The 13,502-nt window shown below is 47.4% G+C and overlaps 1 protein-coding gene across 1 annotated transcript; it reads left to right on the forward strand.

Moving 5' to 3' along the window:
- The first annotated feature begins 90 nt into the window (after nt 1–90).
- Nucleotides 91–7,001, forward strand: POLE4 (DNA polymerase epsilon 4, accessory subunit). The gene is made up of 4 exons (XM_081895962.1): nt 91–418; nt 3,901–3,985; nt 4,587–4,628; nt 6,747–7,001. The coding sequence occupies exons 1-4, from the start codon at nt 125–127 to the stop codon at nt 6,758–6,760; spliced, it is 435 nt and encodes a 144-aa protein (XP_081752088.1). The 5' UTR covers nt 91–124; the 3' UTR covers nt 6,761–7,001.
- The last annotated feature ends 6,501 nt before the right edge of the window (nt 7,002–13,502 follow it).

The following is a 13,502-nucleotide window of genomic DNA, read 5'->3' on the forward strand; positions in this document are numbered from 1 at the left end:
AATTGGATGTGAAATTAATATGTGTTTTTGTTTTGTTGTAAATGAATAAAAATCATTTAAAAATAAAAAAAGAAGCACGTGGCGCGCGAGAGGGGGCGTGGCGTTCGAGCGCCAAGAGCGGGAAATGGGCGCTTTGATTGACAGGCCGGCCACGGCGCAGGCGCACTGGCGCCAACTCCACAGCCCGGCTAAGATGGCGCTGGCTGAGGGGAACGCCGTGGCGGCTTCGGCGCCGGCAGACGAAGAGTCCGAGCCGCCGCCGCCGCCGCCGGCAGCACCGGGGGCGGCAGCTGCCACCTCGTCCAGCGCGGCCCGGCCGGCCCGACTGCCCCTGGCGCGTGTCAAGGCGCTGGTCAAAGCCGACCCGGACGTCAGCCTGGCCAGCCAGGAGGCCATCTTCATTTTGGCGCGCGCGGCGGTGAGCGACTGACTGAGGGAGGAGGTGGGTGGGGTCTCGTGCCTGCCTCGGCCAATCAGGAGGCCGGCTGCGTTGGCGCGCGAGCGCGGGGCGGCGGTTGGCGTGGGCGGGGCGCCGATTTTAAGCCTCCGCCAATCAGGAGGCCGGCTTGCGCTGCGGCGGTTGACGTGAGTTTCCCTCGCGCTAAAGGAGGTGGGCGGTCCTGCACGGTTAGGCCCTTGCCCAATCAGACGGCTCTTTTCGTCTTCGGCTACGCGGGGACAAGTGGTTACGTGGGCCACCCCCTGGCCAATCAGAAGCTTGCTTTTGTGGGGAAAGGCGTCACAGGGGGTGGGGCGGTAGGCGGGGCTGCGCACTTTTGGCTACGGCGATTGGCTGCAAGTTCCAACCACGTGGCGAAGAGGGGGTGGGGTTCTGCAAATATATTCCTGATGCTTGTTCTGTAATATACCTGGCCAGGTAATTCATTATTACCTGGTCCCTATCAATTAATTATAATTGTGGGTGTTCTGATTATAATTGTGGCTATTCTTGAATGTTTATTATAATTGTGAATATTGCTGTATCTAATGCAGTAATCATGTAATTATTTTTCTAAAGCTCATAATTAATAGAAGTTTTAGCTCCCCAAATTGTTTATAAATCATCTTATGTTTGTATATTTCCTTGGGATACATGTAAACGGCAAAGCCTAACTTGGGAGACAGGGACGCGGGTTAAACCACAGAGCCTAGGACTTGCCGATCAGAAGGTCGGCGGTTCGAATCCCCGCAATGACAGGGTGAGCTCCCGTTGCTCAGTCCCTGCTCCTGCCCACCTAGCAGTTCAAAAGCACACCGGTGCAAGTAGATAAATAGGTACCACTCCGGCGGGAAGGTAAACGGCGTTTCCATGCGCTGCTGTGGTTCGCCAGAAGCAGCATAGTCCTGCTGGCCACATGACCCGGAAGCTGAACACCGGTTCCCTCAGCCAGTAAAACGAGATGAGCAACGCAACCCCAGAGTTGGCCACGACTGGACCTAATGCTCAGGGGTCTCTTTACCTTTAGACTAAAAGCCAAAGGTGTTTAGGTATAACACCAGTTGATACAGGATGGGGGAAATTGGGGAGGGGGGTGACTCCCTGTTCCCTATTGCTAGGAGAGAATAACAGAGGCCAACCAGAGAATATTGAGAAGCAAAGCAGCTAGTAAACCTGACCAGGGTTCAAATCCCCCCCCCCTTGGCCATGAAGCTCGCTGGGTAACCTTGGGGCGCAGTCCTTCTCAGCCTAACCTACCTCACAGGGTTGTTGTGGGGGATAAAATGGGGCGCTGTGGGTTAAACCACAGAGCCTAGGGCTTGCCTATCAGAAGGTCGCGGTTCGAATCCCCGCAACGACGGGGTGAGCTCCCGTTGCTCGGTCCCAGCGCCTGCCAACCTAGCAATTCGAAAGCACCCTTAACTGCAAGTAGATAAATAGGGACCGCTTACTAGCGGGAAGGTAAACGGCGTTTCCGTGTGCTGCTCTGGCTCGCCAGAAGCGGCTTCGTCACGCTGGCCACGTGACCCGGAAGTGTCTTCGGACAGCGCTGGCTCCCGGCCTATAGAGTGAGATGAGCGCACAACCCCAGAGTCTGTCAAGACTGGCCCGTACGGGCAGGGGTACCTTTACCTTTTAACTTGGGAGACAAGCAGGATTCATATTTTAAATAAATTAATATATTAATTAATTTAATTGAATAACTTTTATTGTGCTAGTCAGAGGCCATGGCAACATCCAAAGAAGGAAAAAACAAACCAGCAGTCCCTGGATCGGCTAGCGGTCAATTGCAAGGGGGACTCAGATCTAATTTGCACACTTTATTTGAGCATTACTTTTTATTCTGCATAATAAGAAATCTTGGTGGATTTGACCATGGTTTTATATTAATTAATAATATGATAACAAAAAGGTAAAGGGACCCCTGACCATTAGGTCCAGTCGTGGCCGACTCTGGGGTTGCGGTGCTCATCTCGCTTTATTGGCCGAGGGAGCCGGCGTACAGCTTCCGGGTCATGTGGCCAGCAGGACTAAGCCGCTTCTGGCGAACCAGAGCAGCGCACGGAAACGCCGTTTACCTTCCCGCCGGAGCAGTACCTATTTATCTACTTGCACTTTGACGTGCTTTTGAACTGCTAGGTTGGCAGGAGCAGGGATCGAGAAACAGGAGCTCACCCCGTCGCGGGGATTCGAACCGCCGGCCTTCTGATCAACAAGCTCTAGGCTCTGTGGTTTAACCCACAGCGCCACCCGCGTCCCATGATAACAAATACTCTGCCGTAAATTACTGGTGATGCCATTTAATTATTGATGATTCTTCTGTTTTGAGAGAACACTGATAGTAATATTAACAAAATAGGATGTTTTAGTATTACAGTATATACAACTAAAACAAAACAAAAAATTCCTTCCAGTAGCACCTTAAAGACCAACTAAGTTAGTTCTTGGTATGAGCTTTCGTGTGCATGCACACTTCTTCAGATGCATGCACACGAAAGCTCATACCAAGAACTAACTTAGTTGGTCTTTAAGGTGCTACTGGAAGGAATTTTTTTTGTTTTGACTATGGCAGACCAACACGGCTACCTATCTGTAACTAGTATATACAACTGGTAGTGTTGCTGAGTGAAGGTTTTTATTAGCTCAGATTAAGCTATCTCCCCGGCTGTGGCTCTTGAGTCATCTAATAAACCAACTTGGCTGTCCATATTAATGCACAGTATCAAATGCTGTTATACAAATCTATAGCATGAACATGCTTGGAATACCATGTATTTCTTTGGATACATGTGGCGCTGTGGTCTAAACCACTGAGCCTCTTGGGCTTGCCGGTCAGAAGTTTGGCGGTTTGAATCCCTGCAACGGGGTGAGCTCCTGTTGCTCTGTCCCAGCTCCTGCCAACTTAGCAGTTCGAAAGCACACCAGGGCGAGTAGATAAATAGGTACCTGTTTTGTAGGAAGGTAAACAGCGTTTCTGTGCGCTCTGGTTTCCATCACGGTGTTCCATTGCTCCAGAAGCGGTTCAGTCCTGCTGGCCACATGAGCCAGAAAGCTGTCTGCGGACAAACGCCGGCTCCCTCTTCCTGAAACCAAGATGAGCGCCACAACCCCAAGTCACCTTTGACTGAACTTAACTGTCCAACTCAATAAGGATATTGTGAACTCGGAAAAGGCAACCAAAATGATTGTTGGGGTGAGAGAACTCCCTGATGAGGAAGGGCTACAACATTTGGGGGCATTTCAGTTCAGAGAAAAAGCAAGATAGCAGACATATAAAAAAGGTGTATAAAATTGTGTGGAGGAAGTGAACACAGAGAAAAGTTTCTCTTCCCCTCTCCATAATATCAAAAGCCCTGGGCATTCAGCAAAGCTGAATTTTTGATGATTCAGGACAGACAAAAGTAGATACTTATTTACAGTCCATAAAAACTGTTTTCCCTGCTTTGCTTCAATCCCCACAGGAGCTGTTTGTGGAAACCATTGCAAAGGATGCCTACATCTACGCACAGCAAGGAAAACGGAAAACTCTCCAGAGGAAAGACCTGGGTAAGGAAGTAAAATAATAATAATAATAATTGTATCATTTATACCCCGCCCATCTTGTCTTCCTAATTCTTAAGAACCAAAATGATGCTGTTCGTATGTGTTGACAAGGTTCTAAACCAGAGGTATGCTTTGTGGGTTATTAAAGAACTAAACAAAATGGGATTGCCATATTTTGAAAAGTGAGCGCTTTTTTTGGCAAAGTTGTTGGGCTTTTTTCTTTTTTTGCAACATCTCCAAAAAATTTGAAGTTTTCAAGCTATGTTTTAGGAAATTTGCCAAAAAAACCCAACACTTCCCATATGGCTGCCATATACCTGGGTTTTCCTGGACATTTTAACTTGATTTTCAAAATTTTCGCCCAGACGCTATTTTCGACGGGCGAATCCTGGCTATGCCCAGGAAATTCCAGATGTATAGCAGCCCTAAAACGAAATTAAAATAGCCATGCATAAAATAAGCTTTAGTGGAAAATGAAGAATGTATTCCTACCTGTCCAAGGCATATCTGGGCTGTATTGTGTGCTCTGATCCATCCCTGCAGATATAAGTCCTAATTTTCCTTTTATTATTATTTCCTTTTCAAATTGGTGCTGCTGCCGCAGACAACGCCATAGAAGCAATAGACGAGTTTGCGTTTCTGGAAGGTAAGGTTTTGTTTCAAGTTTTCTTTGTGGTGTCGCTGCCTTGTCAGAATGGTGAGCTAGCCTTACCTTGCGTCATGGTCTGGTTCACGGGCGATTGAAGTCCTGGCAGGGGATGTCAGGATCAGGCGGGGTGGGAGAAGGAACGGGGGTCCAGGAGCCAAGAGTCTGAGGGTCAGAGAGCCGGGAGTCAAGACGCCAAGGGTCCAGGTGTCAGGAAGCAAGGAGTCACGAAGTCAGGGGTCCGAGGATCAAGAAGCAAGGAGTCACAAAGTCAGGGGTCCGAGATCAAGAAGCAAGGAGTCACGAAGTCAGGGGTCCGAGGATCAAGAAGCAAGGAGTCAAGAAGCCGAGGTTCAAGGATCAGGAAGCAAGAAGCCAAACTCAGCAAGGCAGGAAGCGTTTTGCTGTGGCAAAGAGCCGAAGGGAAATGCTGACCTTATATCCCTTCCCAGCTCTTGCCACCAGGTCTGTGAGTTACCAATCGGCATAGCTGTCAACTTTCAGATTTGAAAATAAGGGATCAGCAGCCTCGAAAATAAAGGATCAGCAGCCTCACCTGTCCTGGGGACAGTCTACGGGATATCTAACAATCCGGGACAGCAGTGGGAAACGGCGCTAGAATAAGGGAATTTCCCACAAAAAAAGGGAAGGTTGACAGCTATGCCAATCGGCCTCACCTGTGCGGCCGCGCCTTGCCTCTTCAGAACAAACTTAGGAAGACCCCAGTCCTGCAAAGTCCTATTGCTCACAGAGCCTGGCTCCTGCACGCACACCTGACACCTTGGCTCTGAATTCCAGGTGGGTGAAAGCCAGGCTCCAGTTCAGACAGAGAGTCACTATGGTCACATCTATGGCATACATTTAAAGCACATGGCTTCCCCCCAAAGAATCCTGGGAACTGTTAATTTGCCACTCACAGAGCTATAATTCCCGGCGCCCTGAACAAACTACAGTTCCTGCCATTCTTTGGGAGAAGCCATGAACCTCAGCGGTATAGTGTCCGCGTGAAGCCAGCAATTTCTGTGTAGGTCAGAATTAAAGTCAAGGCCAGAGGGTAGCCAGTGTGAATGCCATCCAGAAATGGTTGGAGTCTATTCTCCCATCAGTTCTAGTAGCTATCATAACCAGCAGCCAGGGATTATGGGAGTTGGAGTCCAGGAAACATCACATCCCCTCACATACCCTTTTCCCAGTGCCTTAATGGATGTGTGTGGGGGGGTGTGGATCCTTCAATTGCTCCAACAGTGTGTTGTTTGGGGGCTTGGGGGCATTTGAGATGGTGTTTGAAAACCGTTTGATGGCAACTTGAGATGTAAAAGAGCAATTTGTTTGGTTGGCTTTGGGTTTAAGAGCTAAGGTCTCCAAACAACAATACAGTACAGTGGTGCCCCGCAAGACGAATGCCTCGCAAGACGAAAAACCCGCTAGACGAAAGGGTTTTCCGTTTTTCGATGCGCTTCGCAAGACGAATTTCCCGATGGGCTTGCTTCGCAAGATGAAAACGTCTTGTGAGTCTTGCGATTTTTTTCGCTCCCCCCGCCTTTTTCTAAGCTGCTAAGCCGCTAATAGCCTTATAGCCGCTAAGCCTTTAATAGCCGCTAAACCGCTAATAGCGCTAATCCGCTAATAGGGGTGCTTCGCAAGACAAAAAACCGCCAGACGAAGAGACTCGCGGAACGGATTATTTTCGTCTTGCGAAGCACCACTGTATCTGGAAGATAGCCTAGGAATGTTGAGAGTTGTAGTCCAACCCTTTGGCCCTTGAAGGTTCATAATAGTTGAAAAAAATAAATTAAACTTTTCACATTCCACAGTGTGTGTGTGTTTTGATGTTTTCTTAGTCTTCTTAAGTATATTTTATGCTTTAGCACGTTGACTTGTAACAACCTGAATGCTGAGAAACAGAACACAAGCCAAGGCTCAGTTGATAAAATTGGATAAATTTAGATCCCTTTCTAAAGGGATGAACGTGAAATGGAATTAGTTCCTCTTTAAAATGAACTTTCCAAGGTATGTCCAGGCCAAGTGTAAATCTGTTAAAATGGTAGCTGCTGCCTTGATTCGAAAACCACCTATTTTCATTTCATGGTCTGCCTGCTCCTCTGTTTAATTCTGTAGGTACTCTGGACTGACGCAAGAAAGGGGAATCCCTGGCAGGAGAGATTGGAACAGAACGTGCTGTGCAAAAGGAACAGAAGGAACCTTCCCAGGGAGATGAAGGGACTGTTTCTGCCTGACAGACTTGGTGGATTTGAAATGGCCCTGAATTTGAAACAGGCTCTGTTGTAAATTCCTTTGTATATACCCCAACCTTTGTGATTTCTCCGAAGTCCGTATGTTTTGTACTCTAAATACATACATCTTTTTTCCATACCTCTGTTGTGCAGTACAGTGTTGTATATGTTACCTCTTGGCCACCTGGCCTCTACCTTGCAATTCCTAATATAACACACAGGCATTAGTAAAAAGGTAAAGGGACCCCTGACCATTAGGTCCAGTCGTGGCCGACTCTGGGGTTGCGGCGCTCATCTCGCTTTATTGGCCGAGGGAGCCGGCGTACAGCTTCCGGGTCATGTAGCCAGCATGACTAAGCCGCTTCTGGCGAACCAGAGCAGCGCACGGAAATACCGTTTACCTTCCCGCTGGAGTGGTACCTATTTATCTACTTGCACTGGCATGCTTTTGAACTGCTAGGTTGGCAGGAGCAGGGATCAAGCAACAGGAGCTCACCCCGTCACGGGGATTCGAACTGCCGACCTTCTGATCGGCAAGTCCTAGGCTCTGTGTTTTAACCCACAGCGCCACCCGCGTCCCTCACACATTGGTACATTCTCCTTAAAACATTGACATCAGAAGTGGCCGTGATTAAAACACACAGTTTCAATAGCCCCGTTAAAAACAGAGCCGCAATTAAAACAGCTGACTTGGGGACAAAGAAATTGAGGGAATGTGTGTGTAAAAAAATTAAGGCTGGTAGGATGCCAATGCAGATGGGAGCCTCTCATATTTTATCAGGGCGTGCATTTCACAGCAATGATGCTACTGAGCCATTGTAAGACATCCATGAAGACATCCATGAAACTGCAATTAATCCAGAATGCGGCAACTAGACTGGTGACTAGGAGTGGCCGCCGGGACCACATAACACCGGTCCTGAGAGATCTGCATTGGCTCCCAGTACATTTCCGAGCACAATTCAAAGTTGGTGCTGACATTGAAAGCCCTAAAAGCCCTCGGTCCTGTATACCTGAAGGAGTGTCTTCACCCCCATCGTTCATCCTGGACACTGAGGTCCAGCTCCGAGGGCCTTCTGGCGGTTCCCTCACTGCAAGAAGTGAGGTTACAGGGAACCAGACAGAGGGCCTTCTCGGTAGTGGCACCTGCCCTGTGGAACGTCCTCCCTTCAGATGTGAAGGAAATAAGCAGCTATCTTCTCTTTAAAAGACATCTGAAGGCAGCCCTGTTTAGGGAAGTTTTTAATATTTAATGCTGTATTGTTTTTAACACTTGATTGGGAGCTGCCCAGACTGGCTGGGGAAACTCAGCCAGATGGGCGGGGTATAAATAATAAATTATTATTATATTATCCAGGTTGCATTGGGAATGATGATTCTCAAGAGCCATGCCCTCGTCGTTGTTGTTTAAATCTCTGCTCTCGTTAAGCATTTGTGGAGGCTGGTAATGATCTTTGCCTATCTCTGGACTCCTGGCCTCATTGCTTGGTTCGTTCTCCCTATCGCTGGGTAACTGCAAACATACTTCCTTTTTTCGGATTTCTTTCATTTCAAGATTCAAAGTTACATTTTATTACTCAGCAGCTGTAACCCTTATTCTACAATGCTAACGACTTCCTGCTCACCCGCCCTTGATATTTATAATCACGATTACATTCAATTATGTCTTTAAAATTATGTCTTCAATTATGTCTTAAAAAGTAGAGACATCACCTTGCCAACAAAGGTCCGTATATTGAATTGAAATGCTTTGTAATGTGAAAATAAGGAACCGATTCACATTTAAAGGTAAAGGTAAAGGTACTCCTGCCCGTACGGGCCAGTCTTGACAGACTCTGGGGTTGTGCGCCCATCTCACTTAAGAGGCCAGGGGCCAGCGCTGTCCGGAGACACTTCCGGGTCACATGGCCAGTGTGACATCGCTGCTCTGGCTCGCCAGAGCTGCACACGGAAACGCCGTTTACCTTCCCGCTGGTAAGCGGTCCCTATTTATCTACTTGCACCCGGAGGTGCTTTCGAACTGCTAGGTTGGCAGGCGCTGGGACCGAGCAGCGGGAGCGCACCCCGCCGCAGGGATTCGAACCGCCGACCTTTCGATCAGCAAGTCCTAGGCGCTGAGGCTTTAACCCACAGCGCCACCTGTGTCCTGATTCACATTTAAGCAGGTAATAAAAAAGAACGCTTAACTTCCGGGTTTGCAGTGTTTGGGTTCCAGGTTGTTTGAGTACCAAGGCGTTTGAGAACCAAGGTACCACTGTAAAAGGAAAGTAAGGTGCTAGTCGTCAAGGGTCTGAATGAAGGGCTGGATTAAAGAAGGAGTTGCCTTGCCTGGAACCAGATCACTGGTCCATCTAGTGTGGGATTTTCTAAACAGACCAGAGTTTAGACAAGTCTGCAATTTCAGACTTGGGCAGGTCCTATTCCCATCCAACTGCCTCCTCCTCTTTTACTTGGAGCCTTTTAGGGATGGAATCTCAGACTTTCTGCATATTGTGTATATCATGGGTATGGAAACTAAGACCTGGGGGCCGGATCCGGCCCAATCACCTTCTAAATCCAGCCCACAGACGGTCCGGGAATCAGCATGTTTTTACATGAGTAGAATGTGTCCTTTTATTTAAAATGCATCTCTGGGTTATTTGTGGGGCATAGGAATTCGTTCACCCCCCAAAAAAATATATAGTCTGGCCCCCCACAAGGTCTTAGGGACAGTGGACCGGCCCCCTGCTGAAAAAGTTTGCTTAACCTTATTCTAACTCCCTGTGCTGTGACTTGCTTTATTCCCGTAGTAGCAGTTTTATTGTTTAGCTATAAACCATAACAAAAGCAGAATAGAGCTCCAGATTTAGCTATTAATTTTCTAATTGTGTCACCACAAAGAAACTTAGTTTTCATTATCAGGCAGGGGGGAGATAACAAACTCAGACACAATTATTGCAGAGACTGAACGCAGATGCTTTGTCGTGAGAGCATCCTGAGCTATGTTAAGGAACAATAGGTAAAGGGTAAAGGGACCCCTGACCATTAGGTCCAGTCGTGGCCGACTCTGGGGTTGCGGCGCTCATCTTGCTTTATTGGCCGAGGGATGCGGGTACAGCTTCCGGGTCATGTGGCCAGCATGACTAAGCCGCTTCTGGCAAACCAGAGCAGTGCACGGAAATGCCGTTTACCTTCCCGCCGGAGTGGTACCTATTTATCTACTTGCACTTTGACGTGCTTTCGAACTGCTAGGTTGGCAGGAGCAGGGACCGAGCAATGGGAGCTCACCCCGTTGCAGGGATTCAAACCGCCGACCTTCTGATCGGCAAGTCCTAGGCTCTGTGGTTTAACCCACAGCGCCACCCGCGTCCCCCTAAGGAACAATATCCTCAGGCAATTTCTTAAAATGGCCTTGTGAAAAAGAACAGAGATGTGACAAAAAAATCTCAATTCTGTAAAAGCGTTCCTTACGGGCAGCTCTAAAGCAATGAGATCCAAATAGTTTCTGGTGATCTGGTGTGATGCAATGCCACCCGATTCACTCCAAACCTGTGCCAAACTTTGGCAAAATTTTCACTTTGTTTTTCAGCAAAAAACCCCGTGCCGGTTTGAAATGAATTGGATGGTGTTGGTGTTTGGGTGACCTCGTCACCCCCCAGGTTTGAGGGTCTGTTTGTGGGGTGCTGCAAAATGGGGGTTTTTCGCTGTAAAACTTTCCCCCAAATTTGGCGCCGGTTTGGAGTGAATTGGACAAAGCTGGGTTTGGGGGTCTTAACTATGAACCTCGGTTTGATGTAGACATTACTCGAATGTGGGACACTACAAAACATGCAAAGGGGATCACATATTTTGGGGTTCACGGTTAATGAAGCTCACAATTTCTATGAGAGCGTGGCAAGGGGGGGGGGAGGTTTCCTCTGTCCATTCCGTCCAAATTTATATTTTATATGAAATAAAATTGTAAACATTTGTAGGTTTGAATTGAAATGCTTTGTAATGTGAAAATAAGGAACCGATTCACATTTAAGCAGGTAATTTTTATAAAAAAGAAGATTTAAAGTAAAAAAGTGGTTATAGAAATGCGAAAATTTATTCATAGATGTTTGGAAGTCGGAAAGAGGGAGGGAAGGAAGTCGGTGATCTGTCTGAGCAATGCTTTGTGTTATAGATTCATGTAATGAAATGTAACTAAATATGGAAAACTCAATAAAAATTATTTTTTTTAAGAAAATGAAGTTGTTGAGCTTTTTTTTACAATTTTACCCCAAGGTTGCTGAACTTTTTTTTTTGCAATTTTACCCCAAAGTTGGATTAGGATTTTACCCCACAACATGTATTGCCACGGGAGCCGGATTAGGCCCCCAAAACAGACTTTGGACATGCCTGCTTTAATCTCCTTTCAAACCATCTACTACTTGAAAGCATCCCTCCAGGGACTTAAGAATTTAATGAGTTTTCAAGTGAGGGCTCCTGGAGAGAAGCTTGCCCTTTCCTCCTTTGATCTTCCCTCCAGACGTGTCTCCATCCCATCTCAGGTGCCTCAGAGGTGCTGCCTCCAGAGATAACACTTTCCTGCTATATCCCAAGGCCCCCTTTGCCCTCTCTTGGCCTCCGCCTCTGCTTGACCCAGAAGACAGAGAGCCCTATAGCAGAGAATCTCCCAGCCCAGAAGGATGCTATTTCTCTCCTGGTTCGTTTGTCTCTCCAGCTCTCTCAGTAAGTCTTCTTTCCTCCTTCCTTTTGGGGTGTGCTGGGTTCAGGGAGATACCTTTGCAAGTGATGCATGGACAGGGCTGGATTTAGGTTTGATGAAGCCCTAAGCTGCTGAAGGTAATGGGGCCCTTTAAGAAGGCTAAGCGCCAAAGAATGGATGCTTTTGGATTCTGGTGCTGGAGGAGACTCTTGAGAGTCCCATGGACTGCAAGAAGATCCAACCTCTCCATTCTGAAGGAAATCAGCCCTGAGTGCTCACTGGAAGGACAGATCCTGAAGCTGAGGCTCCAAGACTTTGGCCACCTCATGAGAAGAGAAGACTCCCTGGAAAAGACCCTGATGTTGGGAAAGTTGGAGGGCACAAGGAGAAGGGGATGACAGAGGACGAGATGGTGGGACAGTGTTCTCGAAGCTACCAGCATGAGCTTGACCAAAGTGCGGGAGGCAGTGGAAGACAGGAGGGCCTGGCGTGCTCTGGTCCAGGGGGTCACGAAGAGGAGGACAGGACTAAACAACAACAACAAATATGTCCAGCTGACCTTTGTCAACAACATATTGTCGCTGTTTTTCTGTGTGTTGAAAATAAGCTATATGGCAGTGGTGGCCAAACTCGGCCCTTCAGATGTTTTGGGACTACAATTCCCATCATCCCTGACCATTGGTTCTGTTAGCTAGGGATCATGGGAGGTGTAGTCCCAAAACATCTGGAGGGCCGAGTTTGGCTACCACTGCCATATGGACCTAAGCCATTTGCACATAACAAAATACGTATTCAGTTCTTGTTGAACTGAAATACAATAATACGTATTTTACCAAAGTCCTTGTTGAACTGAAATACAATTTAGAAGAAGTATATGAATAGTGAAATACAATTAAGAAGTATATGAACAGTGAAATAATTGTTAAGCTCTAACTTAAAATGATTTTTTTTTATTCATAACAAACTTAATAATGCAAACACATTGGCATTTGGCAATAACAAAAGTTCCTTGAGAAACACAGTTTACAAAGGCTCATAATCTAGTCTCTAGAAACTTGCTAGAACATGAAATAATAATAGGTGTAAATATATGGTGCAAACTACTAATAATCATAAATAGCAGAATGTAGGCACCCTGTATATAGAAAGGAGCAAACCAGTGATGTTTTAGGGAGCAGGCGAGCAGGCGGGGCCCATGACTTACATCATAGGAGCCTACACAACACAAAACACTGTTGGTGTATGTAGATTTTATTTTATTAGTTTATTAGCTTATATTTAGGAAATGTACAGGGACTGGTTGCATGGCAAGATGTGTAAATGGCTTTAGATTCCTATGAGGTCCACAAATTGTCATATAGCATATATTCAAACCAAAAAGCAGCGACAATTTGTTTTTGACAAAGGACAGCTGGACATATAAAGGGCCCCATTACCTTCAGTTGGGACGCGGGTGGCGCTGTGGGTTAAACCACAGAGCCTAGGGCTTGCTGATCAGAAGGTCGGCGGTTCGAATCCCCGTGACGGGGTGAGCTCCTGTTGCTCGGTCCCTGCTCCTGCCAACCTAGCAGTTCGAAAGCAAGTCAAAGTGCAAGTAGATAAATAGGTACTGCTCTGGCAGGAAGGTAAATGGCGTTTCCGTGCACTGCTCTGGTTCGCCAGAAGCGGCTTAGTCCTGCTGGCCACGTGACCCGGAAGCTGTACGCCGGCTCCCTTAGCCAATAAAGCGAGATGAGCGCCGCAACCCCAGAGTCGGCCACGACTGGACCTAATGGTCAGGGGACCCTTTACCTTCAGTAGGGACGCGGGTGGCGCTGTGGTCTAAACCACAGAGCCTAGGACTTGTTGATCAGAAGGTTGGCAGTTTGAATCGTGACGGGGGGAGCTCCCATTGCTCGGTCCCTGCTCCTGCCAACCCAGCAGTTCGAAAGCACGTCAAAGTGCAAGTAGATAAATAGGTACCGCTCC

This window comes from Podarcis melisellensis (assembly GCF_964234715.1).
Source record: "Podarcis melisellensis genome assembly, chromosome: 18".
Lineage (NCBI taxonomy): Eukaryota > Metazoa > Chordata > Lepidosauria > Squamata > Lacertidae > Podarcis > Podarcis melisellensis.